Source organism: Thamnophis elegans, chromosome 4 (genome assembly GCF_009769535.1).
Source record: "Thamnophis elegans isolate rThaEle1 chromosome 4, rThaEle1.pri, whole genome shotgun sequence".
NCBI lineage: Eukaryota > Metazoa > Chordata > Lepidosauria > Squamata > Colubridae > Thamnophis > Thamnophis elegans.
This window is the reverse complement of record NC_045544.1, coordinates 35,334,067-35,358,722: the sequence shown is the minus strand read 5'-3', so window position 1 is coordinate 35,358,722 and position 24,656 is coordinate 35,334,067. Positions and strand designations below refer to the sequence as shown.

General features: G+C 38.9%; 2 protein-coding genes across 2 annotated transcripts in view; one reads left to right on the top strand and one right to left on the bottom strand.

Annotated features, from left to right (window-relative positions):
- GPRC6A (G protein-coupled receptor class C group 6 member A) overlaps positions 1-4,108 on the top strand; it is a 29,016-nt gene extending 24,908 nt beyond the window's left edge. Inside the window, exon 6 of the mRNA XM_032217074.1 lies at positions 2,982-4,108. Within this exon, the coding sequence (XP_032072965.1) occupies positions 2,982-4,108 (1,127 nt within the window). The remainder of the gene's footprint in view (positions 1-2,981) is intronic.
- Positions 4,109-9,433: 5,325 nt separating this feature from the next.
- Positions 9,434-24,656, bottom strand: part of KPNA5 (karyopherin subunit alpha 5) — a 29,672-nt gene continuing 14,449 nt past the window's right edge. Inside the window, exons 8-14 of the mRNA XM_032215498.1 lie at positions 24,353-24,452; positions 22,987-23,150; positions 21,212-21,290; positions 15,647-15,772; positions 14,952-15,079; positions 12,966-13,144; positions 9,434-12,701 (exon numbers count right to left, since the gene is read on the bottom strand). Of these exons, the coding sequence (XP_032071389.1) occupies positions 12,514-12,701; positions 12,966-13,144; positions 14,952-15,079; positions 15,647-15,772; positions 21,212-21,290; positions 22,987-23,150; positions 24,353-24,452 (964 nt within the window). The 3' untranslated portion in view covers positions 9,434-12,513. The remainder of the gene's footprint in view (positions 12,702-12,965; positions 13,145-14,951; positions 15,080-15,646; positions 15,773-21,211; positions 21,291-22,986; positions 23,151-24,352; positions 24,453-24,656) is intronic.

Here is a 24,656-nt window from a genome sequence, read left to right as displayed (position 1 = left end):
GATTGATGTCGACCCAGCCAGCCCAGTCACCACCAGAGACATCGCCGAGCAAACACAAAAGGACAAGGGGTTGCAAAACTGGGTGTTGAGAGGGTGGCCACAGGAGAAGCTGAGTGAGGAGTTCCAGAGCTACCAGAGAAAGCAGGCAGAACTATCAACTATCAAGGGTTGCTTGTTGTGGGGGGAGAGCGTCATCATACCCCAGAGGCTGCAATAGCAATAGCAATAGCAGTAGACTTATATACCGCTTCATAGGGCTTTCAGCCCTCTCTAAGCGGTTTACAGAGAGTCAGCATATTGCCCCCAACAATCTGGGTCCTCATTTTACCCACCTCGGAAGGATGGAAGGCTGAGTCAACCCTGAGCCGGTGGGATTTGAACCGCTGAACTGCTGATCTAGCAGTAGCCTGCAGTGCTGCATTTAACCACTGCACCACCTTGGCTCATCCATGCAGAGGCGAGCCATGAAAGCCCTCCATGAGGGTCACCTGGGGATAGTACGGATGAAGACACTAGCCCAGACCTACATCTGGTGGCCCAATATGGATAAGGACATCACGGAGTAGCCACTTGCAGACCCTGCCAGGAGACACAACCAGCCCCACCCCAGGCACCTATGTGAGAGTGAGAAGCAGCCAAGGGACCATGGTAACGCATTCACATCGACTTCGCGGGACCAGTGAAAAGGCAGATGTTCCTGATCATGGTGGATGCTTACTCCAAAAGGCTGGAGGTTGTTATCATGCAATCAACCATGGCAGAGGCCACCTTCAGAGCGCTCCGGAAAGATTTCGTGACCGATGGCCTACACAACACCCTGATCTCTGACAATGGTCCACAACTGACTGTCAAGAAAATGGAAGCATTCCTTGCAGAGCAGGGGATCCGGCATGTTCTCATTGCCCCATTCAATCCAGCGAGCAATGGACAGGCCGAGCGAATGGTGAGGCTCACAAAAGAAACCTTCACCCAAATGGGACCAGGAAGCTGGCAGGAAAGGTCAACTAATTCCTTTTCACCCAACACATCAGTCCCCATGCGACCACCAACAGCAGAGCTGTTGATGGGGAGAAGACTGAGGTCCAGACTCAACTGGTACCACCCGGACTACCTTCCAGAGAACCCCCTGGATTCTGCTCAACCAACCCGGGAGTTCAACATAAACGACCAGGTATTCGTCCACAACTATGCTGGGTACCCGACTTGGATGGCAGGCTGAATCGTGGTCGTCACTGGGCCGAAGTCGTACTGAGTGGAGCTAGAGGATGGGCGAATCTAGAGGAGGCACATTGACCAGCTCCGACACTGCCTGGAGGACGCTGAACTGAGGAACCAGAGTGATTGGACCGCACCCGCCAGTTCAGAACAACTCCTGGAGAACCCCAGGTCTCCGTCCCGTGGGACATGCTCAACCGACTGCCGGGAAGCAGATGGGCAGGAACCAGCCCCACCAAGCCATAAGATCAAGGGATGACCATCCAACCCAAGCCACAAACACGTAGCTGCGTCCAAAGCCATCCTGCAAAGAAATGGCATTTCAGGAGCTGAAGGAACCAGGCTGGAACTTGACTTGCAGGCCGAGGAGCTCCAGAAGGTTCCTTCCCCGGCAGCCAGAGGAACAGCAGGTTCTACCGCACCAGCCAAGCTTCCAGAGACAAGTGAACTGCGCAGGTTATGTAGGAGACCAGAGTGCCCTGCCTACCTGAAAGATTACGGCACCTATGTAGGCCGGGGATTGGACATTGTTCATTCTAGGAGGGGAGGGGTGTTACGTACAGATGTACATTGTTAAATTTACATGTTTTCACATGCTCACCGGGGATTGGTTGCCCAAACCCTGGGAAGTTTAAACAACTATAATTGGCCAGCTGGTCTGCTGGAGCTCCTTAAAAGGCGAGCTCCAGCAGCCCAGCGAGCAGAGCGCAGTCACTTACTTTTGCAATAAAAAGGGCTGAAACTCACTCGCACCTCTTTCCTGCTGTTTCTCGCCAATCTAACAGTATCCTTCCCCTGGAGTGGGGTGGAAATGGAAATTTTACAATATCCTTCCCCTGCCATGCCCACCAAGCCACACCCACAGAACCAGTAGTAAAAAATTTTGAATCCCACCACTGATTGAAAGGACCACATCTAGTAATGCAGAAGGAATGTATGGGACATTTCCTGAAACAAGGGATCGTTTGATAAACATTTCATGGGAAGAGCCTTGAAAAGATACAGCCGGGCAGTTGGGCTACATATTTAACTCCTTTTTATAGATTTCTCATGTGACTGTGGTAAGCATGAGTATTGAATAGGGATCCGTCCGTATCTGCCATTGAGAACTGGAGGTGAGGGAATCTCTTTCTCCCTTCTTCATTAGCATTACAGGGTGTTAGGATTTAAAGGATTTGACAGTGACATCACTGTTGCCTGGGGGACACCCAGTGGGGGGCTCTTTTCATGTCCCCGGAAGCAGCTAGAGCAAGGACAGGAGCTCACCCTGTCCCACGGCAGCATTTGGGTCTGAAACATGGTTTTGCTAACCTCCAATCCAGCATCCTAATCATGCGAGCCCCCAGGCTCCTTCCTTTTCATTAGATATGGCAGACATGAGTCTATGAAGGATTGGGTGTGGGGGTGGAGAGATATTATATTCAGTACATGCCATGGCATCATACAAATTGTCAGAAGATACTGTCACTGAGTGGACATCTTCATTTTAATATAATTTATAATATAATGTAATTTGCAGATGCCACTGCAGATGGTTGATTTGAAAACTATTCAAATGAGAATATTAGAAAACTATTCTAATATACTGCTCTGAATGTTTTCCCATTCTTATTCCCTAAACTTGTGCTTAGACTTTTGTCAGACCAAATATCTCTCAAATTGTAAACAAAAACAATTCATTCTAATGAACCAAGTTGATGCATTTCTAAATTTTCAACAATTTAAGGGAACTGATAGGTGATATTTTTTATTTTTTCTATGCATAGATATGGATTACTGCATTTTATGCAACAACCGAACCCACTGGGCCCCAGTGAACAGCTCAACCTGCTACAGGAAGATGGTTCAATACCTCAACTGGAATGACTGGTTTGCTGTTTTGTTAGTGGTGCTCTCTGCCCTTGGAATTGTGTTGATTGGTGCCATTTTCATAATATTTACTCGAAATGTGGACACGCCTGTCGTAAAGGCATCAGGTGGCCTAACTGTATGCTACGTTATACTCCTCTGTCATTTCCTGGCTTTTGTTAGCACAAGCTTATTCATTGGCCAACCCAAAGCCTATAAATGCAAACTAAGACAAGCTCTCTTTGGCATTAGCTTTGCCCTCTGCATTTCATGCATTTTGATTAAATCCCTGAAAATCTTGCTGGCTTTCAGTTTCGATCCCAAGTTACAAAAATGGCTGAAGGGCCTCTACAGGCCCATCCCCATAGTGTCTTTTTGCACAGGGATTCAGATCTTGATTTGTTCGGTCTGGATCACCGTGAGAAGCCCTTTCGTGCAGGAGAACTTCTCCATCAGGAGAGTTATCATCCTGGAATGCAATGAAGGTTCAGGAGTGGCCCTTGGCATTATGTTAGGATACATTGCCCTCCTCGCATTCATCTGCTTTATCTGTGCTTTTAAAGGTAGGAAGCTCCCTGAAAACTACAACGAGGCAAAATTCATTACCTTTGGCATGCTTATCTATTTCATTGCATGGATTATATTCATCCCGGTCTACACAACCACTTTTGGCAAGTACTTGCCCGCGGTTGAAATCATTGTCATTTTAATATCAAACTATGGGATCTTGTGCTGTACTTTCTTCCCCAAGTGCTACATCATCCTGTATAAGCAAGAAGCGAATACTAAATCCGCCTTCCTTAAAATGCTGTACAATTACTCTTCCAAGAGTGCAGGGAGTATCAGTATCAATCAAAGTTCTCTGGACTCTAAGAGCGGGACCCCTCCGGTTCCTAGCACAAATGCTTGTTGTAAGGGTGATAACAGCTGGCTGAATGGTAGTTGCCATTTGCAAGCCTCAGGGCCCAGGGAAGTGAGAGGTGAAATCCATGCCAAAAACACAGCGGGGTCCACAGTACCAAGGAGAAGGCTCTCTAGCATATGAAGGGAGATTGGAAGTGTGTGTGATGAGGGTGGGTGGGTAGAGGTGTTCTGGAAATATCATTTCAGGATAAGGTCATTTGATCAACCCTTATGTATCTATCAGCACACAAGAGATGCAGGACTCTGCAGACATGATGTTGACTTCCTATTATTTTTTCTTCCCCCGTTTGCCTAACTGTGATTCTTAGCTTACCAAGGATTTGAAATCAGAAGTCAAAAGCTCAGCCTGAGGTAGAATTGTAATCCTGGGCTAAGGGAAAACCTAGTTAGCTTCTATAATGCTCTATTAGACCAAGTGGTAGCTAACATATTTTCTTTCTTTTTCCCGTGGAGGGTTATTGTGACCTGAAGGCCAGGGTGAAGCAAGTGGGAGAGACAGACAATGCCAAAGGAGAGTGGGAATTCCATGGTTTTGCCTTGAGGCCTCCCTTTGCTTCCTGGGATTTCCTTTGGTCTCTCTTGCTCTTTTTCTGAATTTCTTTTTTCTTTCTCTCTCTCTTCCCTTTTGCTAAACATTTTGGCCCAAGGTTCAAATGGCTTCCTTGACTTGCGAAGGACTTTTAAAATTAGGATGAAAGCTACATTCAATAAGGCTAATGTCTGTTTATGGTCTGGTAGCCATGGTTGTTCATCCTTGTACTTGATCATGGTTAAGAGAAAGAGTCCTTGGACCCACACATTTTATTAAGGACAATATGTGATTTCAGCCATTGTAACTGTGGCTTAATGTGGTGTGTATACCAGCTATTGTGGTCTGCAAACCATGGTTTATGGCATAGCAGAATGTGAAACATGCATTCACCTGTTGTAAATAAGACTATTTTCATTTAAAAAAATAGGTACATAAAGACTAATTAAACAACATGCAAATAGTACTTCAACAAACCACAATGAGTCCAACCTCAGTTTTGTGTGACACATAAACCAGATTAATGAAAGAGGGATTTATGTTGGAGCAGGGGAAGAAATCATATAGCTGGATTTTGTTTTATGAAACGATTGTTATAATGAAATTGGAAATTGAATCCTAACAGCAGGCAATTTTGACTCAGGTGCAACAGTGATTACAAAGTATGATGATATGATAGTTTTGCTGCTACATTGATGTTGGCTTGGACCTTCCTACAGCATTGAGCAGAACTTCAGCAGTGACTCCATCCTTAGGGGTATCTGCAAATCAAAATGTTATCAAAGTAATGAAATGTATATAATGTAAATTGACTTGTTATGTACTTGCACATGAAATTGTGCTGTGAGGGCAAAAGAGTAACATGTTTTTGTGGTGTTACATTGCATGTTTCTTCCATGCACCCTCCTTGCCCTCCCCCTCCCTACACATTATGGAGTTAAGTACAAGTATTTCATGAATTCAAGTAAGCTTAGCACTCCTTTGGATTGAGAGTCCTGAAGATAAATACTATGTCTAAGCAAGGAAGAGATCTCTTGAATTCTGAAATGAGCAAGAGAAATGATGTGTTCTCACTCCTATGTACAAATAAGCAAGGCTGCTTTTAAAGTTGTAATGGGACTGTGTTTCAAGCACAAGCTTTAAAGGCTGTCTTTCCAAAGATCTGAATGAATTGCAGCAATATTGTTTTCTGCTTCTTTCCACTGTGATGTAATCTCAGAGTTGCACAGATATTATTCCTGAATTTTCATTGTTGTGCATAAAAATCAGGAGGATTCAGGAGGTATTGAATGTATCTTTCATGCAATTAAAATAGGAAATTATTGCTGATCTAATCCATATTATGTCATTCCGTAATATAAGAAGTGATTGGAAAGTAGCTGCAGATAACATATACTAAAATACTTAAGACTATTTTCTTGACAAATTTATATTAACATGGCTGGAATTGTGTATTAACAGATGGATATCTCCTTTAGCAGTAGCCCTAATATATCTAAAAAGAGGGTGAACTAATGATTTCACTAATGAAACAAAGAAGGGTATTTATCATGGCTTTTTCAGATGCCAGATTTACACCCATTATCCCTAGTGTAAAACCATGCATCTCTTTTTTGTCAACACACACAAACAGATATGGAGAGAGAGAGAGAGAGAGAGAGAGGGAGGGAGGGAGGGAGGGAGGGAGGGAGAGAGAGAGAGAGATTTATAAAATAATTCACATAACTTCTGTTGAGAAGTTTATTATGGATGGAGCTCAAAGGGGTTTTGGAAAGATTTACACTGCGACTACCTGTGGGCATATTCTTTTCACCTTTGAAAAGCCCCCCTTCTCTTTCTCCCTGCCTTCCCTCTCTCCCCCCACCATCCCCCCTGTCTTGCCATGTTTGTGTAGTACATATACATGGCTATGTTTTATAGGTGGTATTCAGCAGGTTCTGACCAGTTCTGGAGAACCGGTAGCGGAAATGTTAAGTAGTTCAGAGAACCAGTAAATACCACCTCTGACTGGCTGTGCCCCCATCTATTCTCTGCCTCCCGAGTCCCAGCTGATCGGGAGACAATGGGGATTTTGCAGTAATCTTCCCTTGGAGTGGGGAGGGAATGGAGGTTTTACAGTAGGCTTTTCCTGTCATGCCCACCAAACCACGCCCACCAAGCCACACCCACAGAACCGGTAGTAAAAAAATTTGAATCCCGCCACTGGTATGTTTATATTTATCTCTGCATACAGATACATACTCAGAAATATTTGAATGTACATGCTTGTAAATATTTGTAAATGCTGTTACCAATACTTCACAAGTCTTCAGTGTTAAATATTTGCTGTTGAAAAGCTAACCTGCCTGAAATCTGAATGTGGTTTCAGAACACAGCCACACATTTAATAAAATGGCTATTCTTTCATCAATGTTGGAATGAATATTTTTGTGAACAAAAACTTCTCATTATAAAAGAAAGAGTATAATTACACACCCCTTAAAGATTTGAATCTATCTTCTTCTGGAATACTTTTTTTCTGGAGAGGAGATGATGAACAACCAATAACTGTATTGTTTTTAATAGAAATTCAAAAAGAAATATCTAATTTTTCATCCCCATCTCTTTGAGGATGAAAAATAGATTAAATTGGAAATTTTTGTGGAGCAACTCGGTGGTTAAGATTTCTATAGGTATCTCTTTACAAGCAAGATGTTTGAAAGATCAAGGAATTTGATTGAGCCATAAGGGGACAGCATAGGATCAATAACGACCTATATGTCCAATGGGTCAACAATGGGATTTTTTGTCTTAAGTTGTAGGAAGAGAATGGGTTGTAATTTGTTCATCCAATTCCCCCTCCCCCCCAAACCCCCAAAATGTTTGTTCAGATTCATTACTCTTTGGGATACTTCTCGTGATGCCACACTCCCTGAAAGATTTGTTTCCAATAGGCCGCCCCACTATAGCCACCATTTCAATGGATGGACTGCTACCCACACCCCAATAACTCTCCTAGCTCCCATACGAACTTGTAGCAGCCAATACAAGCGCAAACTGAACCCCCTTCTAACAATAGTTCTCTTTTTATGGGTTAAGATTTATTGTCAAGCTCCTTTCTAACAGGAATTTTATTAATGTCTTCAGATGTAAGAAACAGTGCAGGCTGGTTTGCAAAACCAAAACACCACCAGCTCTCAATAACCCAAAAGTGAAGGACTGTAGCAGAAAAGAACTGCAAGATTTATTGAACACTGCCCTCTTATGGACAGAGCCCAAATTGCTGCTGTTGTAGGTGGTAAAAAGTTTTACGTCTCTATTGCCTCTTGTCTTTTCTGCTATACCTGTCATGATCGCATCCTACTGTATTTCAGTCTCAGCTATCCCCTTTCTAGTACTTCTTTGAGGCAGCAGCTTCAGTGAAAAGTAAAAATCTTGCCTGCAGTCCCATCTACATCCCTAGGAGAGTTTTAAAAAGGTAAAGGTTCCCCTTGCACATATGTGCTAGTCATTCCCGACTCTAGGGGGAGGTGCTCATCTCCATTTCAAAGCCGAAGAGCCAGCGCTGTCCGAAGAGATCTCCATGGTTGTGTGGCTGGCATGACTAAACACCGAAGGCGCACGGAACGCTGTTACCTTCCCACCAAAGGTGGTTCCTATTTTTTCTATTTGCATTTTTACATGTTTAGGCTGGCTTAAAGCTGGGACAAGTAACAGGAGCTCACTCCATTACGCAGCACTAGGGATTCAAATTGCTGACCTTCTGATCAACAAGGTCAGTCTTAGCCACTGAGCCACCACATCAGTGTGGAGTTAGTTAACTAGGAGTGTTAGTTAAGACTTATATTGGCCAGCCATCTTATGCAACACAACTCTGGCGCTCAGAATAGTATTGGACATCCATTGCTTATAAGAAACAGCAACAATTGGGTGAAGTTGCATATATAACTGCACATTTATCTACTCTTATATAGTAACTACCCCATGATTCAGTGTGGTGCAGTGTTAAAGGTTGTTGGATTTGAGATTTAGAAGACCCCAATAAGCCCTCTGGATTATATACCCCTTTGGGCTTCTCTTCAAAATCTGCTGCCTTTATTCCTTAGGTCCAAGAAACATCCAAGATGGGTCTCAAATTATGAGGTTATTCTTGACCCACAAATAACAGAAAGCTATTACCTTATCTTACGAGTAACTATGGTTCATTATGCTATTTCCAAACAATATCTGGAAAACGCATCAGGCAACACAAAGGTGATGCAAAGCAGTGGGTATACATTAAACCTTAAATAATGGAAAAAAAATCAAATAGTGTGGAATTGAAAGTTAGTTGCAGAGAACTGACTGATTTCAGTATTTCTATGCCGAAGGGGAATCCCAGCATTTCACCCCAGGCAATTTTTTTTAAAAAAAGGGATTTGTGGTAGGGACAGATCAGGCAATGTTATTTACTCAGATAGCCTTTCTAGGAAAGAATCTTTTTCAAAGTCCAAAATAGGTTGCAGGATTTTGAAAAGGTTAAAAGACAGACCCTTGCTCATAGCTTATACTTTAGAAAGCAGAGATAACTATAGAATAAAGTCATAAGGCCAGAAGGGACCTTGGGAGCCTAGTCCAATCCCCTGCCCATGGCAGATCTTATATTTTATATACCCTATATAATTATATACCTTTTAGACAGGGTGGGAGGGGAAGAGACACAAAGAGACAGATTTGCCACCTGGTGTCCAATCTAATTTGAAAAGTTTGGCATTGCCAAACACAAGCTTGCTTCTAAGGCAGTTTCTAAGGCACTGGAAGACATGGGTTGGAAAACTCTGCAGTAAGAAATTGTTTTCTCATGTATCAGCAATTAAATTCTACTGAAAGCAATTGGGTTTTCACAAAAGTTTGCACAGGAATCTGAATCTGCCAGCCAAAATAAATATACGCCATGTGTATCATGTAAAATACATTTATTAATTTTGCATTGTAGTGTTGAGTAGTAACATTCCCCAATATTGCATACTGTTGATATTTTCAGATTGAGTCTGTAGTTTGTCAAAGATGCAATAAATTACAGATGATCATTTGAAACACAATAAAAAATGTGGTGTTTTTATAGATCTCAATTCTTTCAGCGGTTTCATAATACACATTTTCTAAATACATTTTTAGTTAATTAATATAACAAAACGTAAATAAGGCGCCAGCAAATAAATCCAACTGAGATAGTATGTAAAAGTAATTGTACTTTGCTTTAAGACCATAATCCATCTATTTTCTAAATGTAAACCTGCTTGAGTACAAGCACATTATATTTTGTATCTGAAATACATACTTGGCATAGTTGCATAGTTTAAAGTCTTGTCAAATTCAGGCCATTACATAAGAATGTGTCAAGTTGAATTAGGACGGAATTCTTAAATCTGAAATATTTTTGAATTGTTCAAAGATGTACTATTTACGACTTTTTTGTAATTCTACACATCCTGCAGATGCTGTAGATGTCAAGTCTATTAAAGGACCAATTCCTGAAATGTTTCTTAATCATGCAATGGTTTTACATCTCATTTGTAAGATACTAATATTTAAGCATTCAAAATTTAAGGTCAAAATTATGTCTTCAGCAATATACAGAAATTATCATACTCATGATTTATATGATGAAATTATCCTTTCAAAACAGTTGTGTTAATTCACATTTGAGATTTATGTTTTTTTCTAAATCATATGTAATCTTACATTTTTGTTCAGATAAAAATGCTTTGATGAGAGCATTTATTTATTCATTCGGAAATTAAGAGCAGGCACAACTGGTAATTTGTGTAATGCAAACAAACAAACGAACAATGGTTATACCCTGTCACCTTTTTCTTTTAACATTCTAGAGTAATCTCGATAAAATTCAGTTTTCAATTGGCAAATTTAAACTGTTCTTGGAATGAATGATATAAATATAAAACGTTCCCTAATACTCAAATCCCATTATCCCATTATCAATGATAGATATAGGACATCTAGCTGCAGATTTAAGCAGACTTCTTATATCTTGCACTGGACTTTCAGCAAGTTTTCAAATGAGGTGGCTTCCTCAGTTACGATTATTCATACATACCTATTTTTAACTAATAAGCTTATATTTCCCAAGGCAAGCAGCACTTCCACAATTCTTCGTGAGTAAATATTGTTGTTATACTGCCTTTGTGAAGGCTATTGTTGTTACACTTCCTTTGTGAATCTTGTATGTAGTAGAAATATGTATGTCAGCTACTACAATGGAAATACAAAACAAGTTCCACAGGCCATGACAATAGAGTTAATACAGGAAGCAGCTATATTGAACACTTTAGCCTTTTATTCCTGACCCACATTAAAACTACTAAGTAATTGAACAGCTTCATTCCGAAAACCCTAATATTGATCTAGTACTGAAACAAAGGGGTGTCTATAACAATGACATAAGATGTATGGCACAATGGCCAATTATGACTTATTTTCCTTGGCAGATCATTCTTGGAGAACTTGAATATATGACAAAAAGAGCAGTGTTTTAACTCAAATACATGTTCGTGAATGAACATGTATTTCATTGAATGCAAACTCCTTTTTGAAAATTTGAGTACATGAATTTGAAATTTACATGGTATTTTAAAAAATCAATCACTTGTAGGTATTATACATCATTTTTTAAAAAGTTATTATACAGATCAAGACATTTCTGATAAGCAAAATTATCAGAGTACTTGAACTGGGCTATAGCTCTCCCAATTCATATAAGATTCATACTCTAAAACAAATGGTCTCAAATGTTCATTCTAGCATAAAATAAAATTAACCAGTATTATATAAACTTATTTTACATATGTTGTCACAAATAATAGTATATTCAAGTGCTTTCCTTCAATTAATTGGAAAATGATTTTTTCCCAGTGCTACTGCTGATCTGTTAGAAAATATACTTTTGGTGATCTGTTTTCAATAAGTTAGAAAAATTGCCAAACATTTAAAAAAGGGGTTTTATAATGCATTCATATATTTGGTCAAACACAATACACTGTGTAAATAAATAATCTAACTTTGTTCTTTAAAAGGGTATGTTGCAGCCTCACACATTTTAGTAGCTTTTAAGTTAAACATGGATATTGCAGTTCAGAATTCCTAGTATGCAACTATAGAAAGTTCCCTTACAATAATCATTACAATATAAACATACTTTTCTAATTGAGAAGTTCATAGTAGGTAGGGAAAAAAAGCTCCCGTAATTTAATGGACACATGTCAGCAGATAAAGCTTTCCACATCATGTCATCAAGCTGTCATTAAAGAAATCAGCTGTAATAGTTAGTTAAAGCACTGGCAACTTTTGCAATTCCACAGAAATTAAAAGGATGAAGGAACTTCCTTTACATAACTAGGAACACGTCTGGATGAACTACAAATTGAAACTGGCTACCTCTTTTCAAACAGCAGAAATACTGTACTTTTGACATAATGCTTAATGTTATGGTATGTAACCAGCAACGTGCTCCTAGAAGTGTTGTTTTTAAATATATTTCACCAGTTTGTCTCAAAGTGTCACACATAAAACTATATTTTCACTATTTAAATAAATAATTTTCACATTCTAAGTTTAACATTTACTAGGAGCTCATGTCTGTAGTTCTGAAACATTTTTTTTTTGCTCCAAGGAATAGAGGTAGATTTTAGTGTAGCGTATAAACCACACTGCCAAAATCCAAAATATCACACACAGCTGTGTTATGGATAATGGTGCAATTTTAGCCACTGCCTGAAAACTCAGAATCTGCTGTCTGCTCTGAGGTGAGAATTCAAGCTATACAACATTATTTTTTAACTTGTGAATGGTTGGTATTTCTAGGAAAGAGACAATGGCAACACACAATAGTTGGGGGGTGTGGGGAGATAAGCACATGTTGAGTTCACGAGTTGCTCCTTTATCTTCTTCAGCAAAACGTTCCCCCTCAGGGCAGCAAATGAAGGCCACCACAAAAGCGCTCCTGTCCTCTGAGCCAAGGGTTACAGCTGGAACCCCTCCATGGGGGCTTCCTGTTGCTGGAACACAAATTGCTGCTCGCTTTCATCCACTTGGGGAACAATGTTTACATCTTCCTCTTCCACGCCAAAATAATGTTCAATGAGATCAAAAGCCTTTTGGTAGATTTCTTGGTTTTCATGACTTTGAAGGATTTCAATTTTATCCAGTCCTGGAATTAAGAGAGAGAGACACACGTAAGATCTATACTGTTCAACATATACTCAAGCACTGCTCAGTAATAAACAGCTCTTAATTCCATAAACAGGTAAAATAAAAGACATTTCTTGACAACTCCCAGAATAGCAAACAAGTGACTTATATATTGCTACTATTGTATATCTTATGTTGATTAGGAATCATTTGCCTATTGCAGAGTTGATAATTTTTCAATAGAAATGTTGAAAACATTTGCTGTGGTATTATCACTTCTTACCGTAGGCTTCCTCTATACGGGCACAGTAAGGATTCACTCCAATTCCGTTTTGCTTTGATTCTTGTTCTCCATGTCGCAATATGTTTTCAAGTCCATTCAAGGCTACCTGGACTATTTTAGAGTCCATCACAGTCAGGAGATCACATAGAGGTTTGGTACAACCTAATGCCACTAAGTAACTTTTATATAGAAAGGGAGAGGGAGGGAAAGAGGATGGAAAATAACTAATCAGGTTTTTCTTTTTGTTGACTGTAATAAACTATATATAGGATGCTTTCAATAAACAATATTAAAAATATAAATTTTTGAAAACATAATGCTATTAAAAGAAACACACTCCTTATATGATTATGTATAACTTTATCCCAATACCAACAATGCATTTTTTAAAAAAACTGAATGATCCGAAATCTGAATGATCTATGAACAAACTTTCATTTCCAACATGAACTCATGTTATATAATTTCTACTCATATGAAAATGTTAACACTTTAACACTGTTCTAAATGAATTAATATATTATCAAGCATGTAAAGGTGAAAAATTAAACTAAACACCCCCCCCCCCCCCCCGAAAATACATGTTTTACCAAACTACTGTTCATGAAAACAACTGGAGGAGAAAAATATATTTGTTTTTTTTTGTGGCTACTCCAGAGGACGGTTGCTCCTGGTTTGGCTGAACCGGTGGTGGCGGCGGCGGGAGGCTCCACCAACCTGCCTGGACATGTGCATATGAGCATATGTGCGAGCACGAGCAAACCAGCAGTAAACCTGTTAGTAACCCCCTCTGGGCTACTCACATATACAGATTTGATTCACACATTATCTAAAACATAGGGTGGTAAAATTTGGTTTTGGCTTCATATGATGCACTATGGTTTGTAAATCATAGCATTTGAGATAACTATATATGAGCCAGGTTTCTATTCCAGATTTAAATGAACAATGACTTAGAAAATGTGTAAATCTAGCCAATCGGGGATTGTATATTATTTATATACTGTTATACAGCAGAATTCCTGAGAAACAACAGGAGTAATTTGAGACGTCCCCTGTTCTGTAATTGTGGGGACAGACCTTCCTGGTACCGGATAGCATCAAAAATATCCACCCTAGGATGTCCTCAGGCCATTAGTTGCCTCACTGTTTTCAGACATACATTGAAAATGTTTTTAATATCAGTAAATCTAGGAACATGCAATTTAGGCAAGTTTGAGTATTAGAAATTTTATTTTATTTCATGGCATTACATTCTAGACATGCTGCTCACTTTTATTATTTTATTATGATTACTTTTTATGTCAATTGTTTATATTTTACATAATTTCTTATTTTGGTTTTTTAAAGTTATTATTTTTATACTATAATTATTTTACAAGCTACGTAGAGGTATTTAGAACAAAGAAATAGGAATAGACAATACTCATATTGTCCTCGACTTACAACAGTTCATTTAGTGACCTAATTTGCAACGGCACAAAAAAAAGTGACTTATGCCAATTTTTCAAACTTATGCATTGCAGCATCCCCGTGGTCATGTGATTTACATTCAGATGCTTGACAACTGACTCATATTTATGACAGTTGCAGTGTCCTGGAGTCACATGGTCCACTTTTTGTGACCTTTGATCAGCAAAGTCAAGGGGGAAGCCAGATTCACTTAACAACTCTGTAATTAATTTAACAAGTGCAGTGATTCACTTAACAAATGTGACAAGAAAAGTCATAAAATGGGGTAAAACTCACACACAGGCACACACAATACATAAAAGATATTCAAGGTATACTATGATTCCCTCATGCAGCTTTTCACAAACTTGTGCCCTCAAGATTGACTCCAGAATTCTCAGCCATTACAGTGTTGGTTGCTGAGAGTGAGGAGCGGTGGCATGCAAATCCTAACTGTCTGAGAGCATAAGGTTACTAAACGAAGAAGTTTCTTTCAGCTACCAGCATTGCTGTGAATCAACTGCAATGTATTACCTAATCTGTTGAGGAGTCCCTCCTGATGTCGCATTAGTGATGGCCCACGCTGCTTCCTTTATAGTACGAAATTCAGCTTTCTGAAGAATTTCAATCAATACTGGAAATATATTTGCATCTATAACAGCCTAAAGGAAAATATATACATAATATATACATATAATACTGTAATAACTCTGAAATGCTTTAAGACAACAGACTAATCCAATACTGAACTTACAATAAACTCTCAATTTTACAGATACCCATTCAATGAATTCTGGATGTACCGGGGGGGGGGGGGGGGGGGGAGAGGGGAGGAGGGAAATGGACTTGATCACAAAATAACAAAACTATTATTGCAGAAATGCCTGGATTGATATTATCTACAGTATATAGCAACACATACAAATAAATTGATACAATTACTTCAATTGTGTAAAGAAAATAAAACAAAAAACAATAAAAAGGGAAAAAATAAGAAATCTGCAGTAATGATACAAGCAATATACATATGGGTTTAATGGACATTTAAATGCATGGATATAAGGTTGTAATGAATGTGTAACCTCCAGATAAAGCTGCCCATCCCTTCCCACCTATCCAGCGCTATTCACTGGATTAAACAAAAATAAATGAGGTTGAGGAACAGAACAAGGTCAAAAAAAAGGTTAAGAGTAATAAAATAATTATGCATAACAAAGGCAACAGATTACCTGAATTTGTGCTCTGTTTCCTGCAGTGATGTTAGATACTGTCCAGCATGCTTCTTTTCGAATAGATTCCTTGGGACTACTCAGCAAATGTAAGAGACAGGGTAATGCAGAGCAATTTAGAATTACCTAAAATAATTTGAAAGATGAAAAGTTCTGCCTAAACAATGTAAAATAAAGTACATTGCATATAGCTGAAATAACAGTATTTACATGTTGAGTTACTATTTCAGTGAACAGCGTATGCATAGAAAAAAGGCATGTTGCGCTTTTCGAAAAATCTGTTCTAGATTTTGTTTTATTTATTTTTTCAATAAAAACTAAGCGTGAAGGTGCACAGATGAAAGACAAAAGGAAAAAAGGAAAAAGAAAAGGTACATACTGTAATAAACAAAATGGTACCTTGGCACTCAACTGCTTTGACTTAATGCACTTAATGCATCACTTAATGCATTTTCACATGAATATTTTGTCCCAGTATTAATCGTTACTTTGGTACTCAACGCACAAAGTAGAACTTGTCTGTGTCAGTTGCCTTATGAGTCACTACATTATTTCTTATGTAATTCGTTTAGTATTCATCGTTTTTGGTACTCATTGTGCCACCCGGAACCAATTAACGATGAGTACCAAAGATACTATCTACATTCAAAAAGCAGTCCTGCAGTGCAAGGAATTATTGCATACCACTATACATAAAAACGCCTACAGTTACTTTTATGCTTCACATTTTACAAGTCTCTTACCACGCTAAGATACAATACTTCAACAGACAAAAAGGCATACAAACAAAGCAAATCTAAACAAGACAAAAAAATCTGCATTAAAAAAAAACATACATATAAATTGGTCCCTCAGTTGAATACTGATAAATATATTTCAAGAATAAGTTTCCCCCCATTGCAAAGCAGATCTATAATCTATAAACTTCTACAGCTCTATTTGCCCCTCTAATTTGATCTACCTTCTATTTACTGTAAAGAAAAAAAAGTTAACAGGTAAATCCAACATCAAAACTATGCTTCGAAGCCCTCTATTAAAAATCTATTAAGTACCATATTTTTCACACTATAAGATGCACCCCCCCCCCCGAAAAAAAGTGGGTGGAAATGTCTATGCGTCTTATAGAGCAAATATTACAGCATGGGGAGTGGGGTTGGTGCAGTGGTGGCGAATGCAGCCGCATGACAGCACTGATCACCACTGCCGGCGGGGTATGCTGGAGCCTTCGCTGTCGAGCAGCTGATTGGTAGTGAGATCCACCTTCTGGAATACCACCGATCAGCTGTTCTAGGCGGCGGGGATTGCCACTGTCACTCACCACTGCCAAATGTCAGTGGTCACGACAGGCGGCCAACAGCAGCAAATGGCAATCAGTGAAGGCGATCCCTGCTGCCTAGAACAGCTGATCGGCGGTATTCCTGGAGGCCGATCCAACCGTCAATCAGCTACTTGGCAGTGAAAGCTCCAGCGTTCCCCACCGGTGGCAGCAGCTTAGCTCAGTTAACAGATGGTGGGCACAACGGAGCGAAGCCCTGACAAGCTGACTGCAATAATGTGCTGAAGCTGACCAGGCTGTTTGCTGCAAGGATGCTAGCCAGATGAATACTGGATAGATGCTGGAAGGCAGAGGCAGATTTTTTCCCCTTGTTTTCCTCCACCTTTCACACACAGAAAGTCCACAACAGATTATCATTTACCATAAACCATTGCAGTCATTATCTCAGTATGTCCAGGGTCAAATATCTTCAACTGATTCTTAATAATAAAACTTTTCGGGCTTCGGGGGGAGGAGTCTGCCGCCGTCGGGAGCTCAACGAAGCTCCTGTCAGGATTCTGGTTCATATATCTTATAAGATCTATAGATATCTCCCCTTTCTGGCAGAAAGGGGCAGGGAGAAGGTCAGTCGTTAGGATCTCTTTGTAATTCATAGCCTTTTTTTTGCTGTGAATGGAGAAGAGGTTCAACATTAGCTGAGCCTTTACTCCGGCCAGTTTTCCGCGCTGCCTTTTTTGCAGCCCTAGGCAGATTGCCCCCCCCCCCCCCAGGACAAAGCTAAGCTATTTAAAAGTCAATCCGGGCGGGGACCATTCCTGAGGAATTTCTTCTATTACTATCTAAAATACCAGCTTCAATTTCGCAAAAGGCTCCCTTTCTTTTTTAGCTGCGTCACAAGATGGCGATCTCGTAGCTTTTGTGTTTGATGTGACGTACTTAGTCAGCCCTACCCTCCTGAAGGCTTCTCCGTACTAATTGCTAAAAGATTAACTGAGGGGAGCAGAGACTTTGATTTTTGGCTCGCTTGATTGCTTGTCTTTTATTTTTACTCTGGAATGGCTCCCAAATCTAAACAGAAGCGCTTCCTTAATAACATATCTCCAAAAACTGCTATGAAGCCGCTACCCTTGCCTCCTACACCCTCCACGGGAGATTTGTTAACACAAGAATTTCTTCTCAAAACGCTTAATGATTTCAGACAGGAAATTAATCAACTGATATCGGATTTATATGATCAATTTGATGCTAAAATTGCTCAGGCAAAGAAGGATATGATCGGAGTAATGACAGTCATGACAGATTATATTGCTGAAACGGAGGACAAATTGGAACTTTTGGAAGAAACTAATCTTAATTTGATATCCAAAATTCAAACGTTACAACAGGAAATTGAAAATGCTCAAAAACAACTTGTCATGATAAATTATAATAAGACTGCCTTTGCAATTAGAGTTAGAGGATTGCGTGAAAACCAACAGGAGAATTTGAAACAGATCTTCTTTGAGGCTATCAGCCGCTTGGTGGGAAGTCCGGGATTTAACTTTGATTGGCAGATTCAAAGAATTTACCGCCAGAATTCGTGGGTAGCAAAACAGCGACAGCTTCCGAGGGACATAATTATATACTTTACCACAAGGGAATCCAGAAATGAGATAATACAGAGGCTTTACAGCAAGAGGTTGAGAATTGATGGACAGGACTTGATTGTTTTTAAAGAGATACCATCTCAAATATTAAGAACAAGGAGAGAGTACGCTTTCTTAACCGAAGAACTCAGAAATTCTCAGATTCCATACAAATGGGAAGTCCCAGCTGGTATTACAGTTACATTTGGCAACCAAAAACACCGCATTAATTCTGTCTGTGAAGCCCGAGAATTTTACTACGAGACCCTGAAGGCGGGACTTCCTGATTCATCCGGACCTGGAGAGAGACAAGGAGAAGGAGAAGACAAACAGCGAGACACGTGGCTACAAGGCGGAGGGTGTTGCTTTCCTCTTCCGGAAGGGCAGAAGACTAAAGAATAAAGACTTAGCGATGTTCTTAAAGCTTTATGATTTCCGTCCGGGATAAAATGGGAAAGTTGTATATCGATGATGAGACATGGAGACTGAAAGAAGCGTTGCTGATTGTGGACACATATTGTATATAAGATTTGTCTGAACTCTAACTCAAATTGCACATGAATTATTTTCCTAGGCGAGGAGAGCGGAGATTGCGATCTTTTTGAGTTGTGGTCTGGGACGAACGGAGTTGGGAGGCGCGTGGGAGAGGGAAGGGTAGCGAAAGCTTAATTAGACTACCTGGGGCTAGAATGCAAGCTGATGTTTGTTTGAGTTGCTATTTCAATATAAGGTCAAGAAAGATTGGTCGGAGAGTCTTCAGGAAAGTGGAGTAAATATGGGAGGAGCAATGGATGCGGATAAAATATATATGTGGATATGGATAAAGGCAGGGTGGAAGGTAAAAAAATTTACATGTGGAGGTGGGTAAGGATAGAAAGGGAGGTGTTGGAAATGAAAAATGAAAGAAGTACTTGAGTTTAATGGCTTTATAGAAAGGTTTGGATATTCGGATAAAAAAGAGATAAATTAAAGGTCTGAATAGATAGACAAAGCAATGAGACTTTTAGTTGGGGAATCCTAATTGATCAACTTACCTGGCTCTAATACAGTTTGAAACCCTGCAAGTAGTAAAATAACCGAAATTTGGAATGAGCTACATTGTTTAAGATTTACAGATAATGGGAAGCTGTGTTAACGTAGTGGGTTTATTGACCCTTCTTGTTTCTCCTTTCTTTTTGTGTGTGTGTGTGTGTTTTTTTTTATTTTGTATTTTTTACTATTCTCTTTTTTTTTCTTTGGCTTTACTTTTATTTTATTTTTTTAATTTTAAAGTTAGCTGGCCTTATTATACTCAAATGCTTGTTAAAGAATTATGCCGGGTATGGGACCTGCGAAGCCGTAAGGGGGTTAGGGAGGGGGGATTATAGGGGGGAGGGGGGAGGGTGGAATTACAGTTTCAATTCTTAGAACAATAAGAATTCACTTGTATACTGTGGCTCGTTTTTCTTTTTTTCTTTTTCTCTTTTATTTTTTTAAAAAAAAAACAAAACAAAAACAAACTGAAATGTATGGATACACCAAAGCGAGGAGAAGAGGGAAAGAGGAGGGAGAAGTAAAGAGGGAGTGAGAGGGAATGTAAGGAGGGTGAGATGGAGGGAGGGGGAGATGTCTGAGGGGGAAGGGAAGTAGAAGAGGGGAATGCTGGAGGGGTGAAATGAAAGTTGGAGGGGGAGAAGAGAGGGTGTATGGGGGAATGAAGTGTCATGTTGGGGTTTTTTTTTTCTCTCTTTTTTTTTTACGCACAGTATATAAGTGATTGTATAAAATGAAAATGAAATGAAATAAATAAAATGTATTGAAAAAAAAAATAATAATAAAACTTTTCCTTAAAATTATAACTGGGATCTTTCCAAACAGTTGCATCACATTCTCCAAAGTCATAGATCTCTTTTGTGAATATCTCCATAGGACTCATTGTTCAGAAGGTTTTTATACAAATTGAACTACATCTCTTAACAGTTGTCTTCTGATCGAAAGTAGTAGGTTTATTACACAGTATCCATCAGTTTTCTTAAGAAGTTCAATCCACATTCTTCCTCCAGATATTCAGTCCTCACCCATTCTCTCTATACGACCAAGCTATCTCAAGGCATTTCTTTCAAACTGGTCTTCCTTGTATCAGTTCATTGGCTCTCTTTAGTTTCAAAGTCAGCAAAGCAGGGAAATATTACTTCACTGTAAACATACAGTGTAAACATGAAAGACATATTTCAAAACAGAGCTTTCAGAGAAATATTCCAATATACAAACCTGGATAGCACAAATGCTGGAATCAAAGTTGAAAACAGCTCAAAATAGGAGGAAGGGCTTGTCCATATAGTCCTACTCTTGTTCTTTCCAACCTCTACATAGTCAGGCAGATATCTGTGCTTGAGTTTTTGCAGAACTGTTAGAACAACCCAAGACCCTCTTTTACTGAAGTTTCAGATTACATGGGAATCTCTAGTTGCTTCCAAGGGATTACGAGTACTGCTTCCTTTCAGATTTCATAAGTGGACAGAGAATGGAGAGAAGGGGGAACTGGACTCCATGTACTATGAACTTTCTTAGCATTTGGGTAAATGCCTGAATAAGGCTACAATATTCCCTATATCTGATAAGTTGAGGTCATAAGATTCTATTGTATCTTTCAGAAATATCGCTAAAGTTTAAAAATCAGCTTACCTGAGTTTGAATATCATCACCAGTCACAATATTTCCCACTGCTCTTAATGCAGGCGATACGACCTTGTAGTCATTGTGCCTAAACAACGGAATTGTTGAAGTATTTTAAGATAAATAGATGTATTCTTCCTGATACAAACATTTTTAAACTATTCATATGGGTTTGGGGATACTATGCTAATAATTCTTTCATACTGCTTACCAAAGAATTCCACCATATTTTATCTCAGGGCAGAACAAAAGCCCAGCATCATCATATTGAAGAGGCAGGATTTAATAATAAAATTGACTTCTCAAAACAGTGGTTCAGAAGTTGAAAAAAAAGCTGGGCTGCTTTAATTAAATGCAGAGAAATGCTGTGCTCTCATATTACATAAAGCACTTCTTCTGAACTTATAGATACACACACACACTCTTTCAAAATTGTATATATGCATTTTTCAAAATTCATATACAATGATTGCACATATGAATCCTTTTCTTTTCTTTTGATGTTAAACAAAAATCAACAGATTTTTATGTTATATCTTTTTCAACAAGATGTAATATTTTAGAAATGAGCTCATTGCATTTGTTATTAGAGATAGAGTGAAATTAATGATTTAAATATATTGTTTCCGTTTGGAAATAAATTATATGTCTTAACTTTGAAACAATATTTTCAGATATTTACTTTCTTTTGAAGTTCATTTTTATCATATAAAAGTCAACATCTGGACAAAATCCATTTGTTTTGTACGTTAGCCAAAAGGCTTACTATTCAACACTGGAGAAACAAACATATGATTCCAACTATTTAGTAGTCTGAATTGATAGATTAGCTGTGAACACTACTGAATTATGACTTGTCTATATGATACAATTCTATGTATGTATGAAAGAGAATATTTACCGTATATGTATTTTGTTTCTCTTTTAAGCCTTTCCCTTTTCTTTCTTTTTTATTTAATTAAAAAAAAGAGGGGGGAGAGGGGGGAACCTCAGAAACTATCATTTTTTTAAAAGTAAAAACTATTTCTACTAAATCTGTAAGAAAAAAATCAACAAGGAATGTGACCAGTGCCTTCAGAATGCACCAGCTGTATGGAAAGAAAAAAGAATGAAACTGAATAACATGAAATGGAAAATGTCTACCTGCTTGAAATAATTCAGGGGAGCTCTTAGTAATGTATTTTTAATATGGTCAAGAGTATGACCTCTACAGTAGAAAAAGAAATCAACAATAAAATCAATTCTAAAAGAAAACCAAGTGAATCTCCCTAAATTGTTGAATGAAGTCTAATCACTTCCATTGGCACAAAATCAAATCATACTGTGGGGAGAAAATGGAAAATATTGCTTCAGGTGTGTCTGGCTGTGTAGGTGAGAGAGAGAGTGTATGCATGTGTGTTTGGGGTGGGAGAACAAAACAGAATGTTCAAGTGGAATTAATTATTATTTCGTGACTAAACCTTTACGTTGGAACACTCTGTATTGCAACAATTGGTGGCAGACTCCTTGTATCTATGTACTGCTTAATACAGGCACAGATTAAACTGATAGATAAAAATAAGCTGAACTGGATACTTGTGCCTGTCTTGAATTTGCCAATTGTAGAATTCCTGCTGTCTCACAGAAGAGAATAGAGGCAAGAAAGACAACTATCACTGCAGGCTCATTTGAGGCGCTGATATGGTATGAAGAAACTATATCTGACACACTGATTTAATTTAACACCTTCTACTATCTTCTGCAGCGCTACTGGTGAAATAATTATCTGATTTAAAGAGACTTACATCAGAAGTTCTACTAATCTTCTGCAGACCCCAGAATCAATAACTGCTTGTATTTTATCATTCGGTCCATCGGAAAGGTAAGACAGGGCCCAGCAAGCATCTGCTAATACATCCGAATCACTGCTAAACAACAGCCTTGATAGAACACCTAAGCAAGGACGAACCTTAAGAGTTTAGAAAGAGAGAATTGCAAATTGTAAATTACTTTGTACTGAAAACATTTTTCCAAAGATGGAAACCAACAACTATTAAATTAAAAATAGTGATACTTTTTAAAAAATGCCTGTAATCGTGTCTCTTTGCAGAATGATGCAGTGCATATGCCAAATCTACAAAACACTTTATCAATCGCAACCATACTAACATGAACTAAAATATCCTTAAAATATAGTCAGGGCATTTGACTATGTACAAAAAAGGCATGAAAGTGGAACTGAACTACAACAAAAATTAAACAAATCTTAAAGGGCTTTTTTTTTTAAAAAAAAAAATCCTGGAGCAAAACCTGCATCATTCTTTAATTTAAAGAATCTTTAATTCTCAATTAAAGATACCTTTAAAGTACCGTGTTTTCCCGTAAATAAGACAAGGTCTTATTTTCTTTTGCCCCACGAAATATGGCCTTGGGCTTATAATAGGGGAAGGGGCTTATTATTTTCTAGGGCAGGTGAGAAGCGAGGCACACCTTTTACCTTTCCAGCTCCGTTGCGTTCCTTGCCATTGTGTCCAGGGAAGCTGCTGGTTAAAAAAAAACCTTCTCGCGAGTTCAATCAAACTGCTTGAAGTTGCGAGAAGAGGGTTTTTTAACCCAGGGCTTCCCTGGACACAATGGCGAGGAACGCGACGGACCTGAAAAGGTAAGAGGCGCGCCTCGCGGCCCAATACCACACACCTCGCCACAATGGTAAAGACAGCCTGCCTGCTTCCCTTCCCCGCCATCCCTTTAGCAAGTATACTTATCTTTCCAAGTACCCTTGTGTTCCTCCCCCTTTCAACTCACGAGGTTTTTTTTTACAAGGGGCTTCACTGGATGAAAGGGCGAGGAACGTAGCGGAGCTGTCAGTCTCTGGTAGTGTTTGTAACGTGCGTCTCGCTTCTCCCCCCCCACCTGCCACCCCCTTTACTACTTTGCTCTGTTACAGCCAAATGTTAATTTAATTTCATTGTCTACTCTGAAAGTGAGTATCATCGTCAGAAAGTTAATGTACTATATTCAGTTCCATTCTATGACAAAAAGAAATCTTTATCTGGACATAAATAGTTTACATTTGAAAAAGTTTAATTTATACAAGAAGATACCTTGGAACAACACAATGTATGCATTTTATTATTATAGCATTTTTATAGAGTGAAACATGGGCCTTACCTTGCTAAAATCTGGAGGTGGATTTTTGCCTCTACAGAGGTTTGAAAGTGCCCAGACTGCATTTCTGGTAGTTGTGAGCCTGTTAGAATGTGTTAGGAGTCTGCCAAGACAATAATAATAATTTGAATGACTATTTTTGCCATGTACATGAAAATAACTTCACTTAAATTAATATAGATATATTCAAAGGTTTTCGTGTAATGTAATCATGTAATGACTGAGTAGCATTTCAGCTGCAGAACAGATTCTTTTTATTTGTATCTCCTGGGCAGTGAAACTGGTTTATTCGTGACCTTATCTGAGC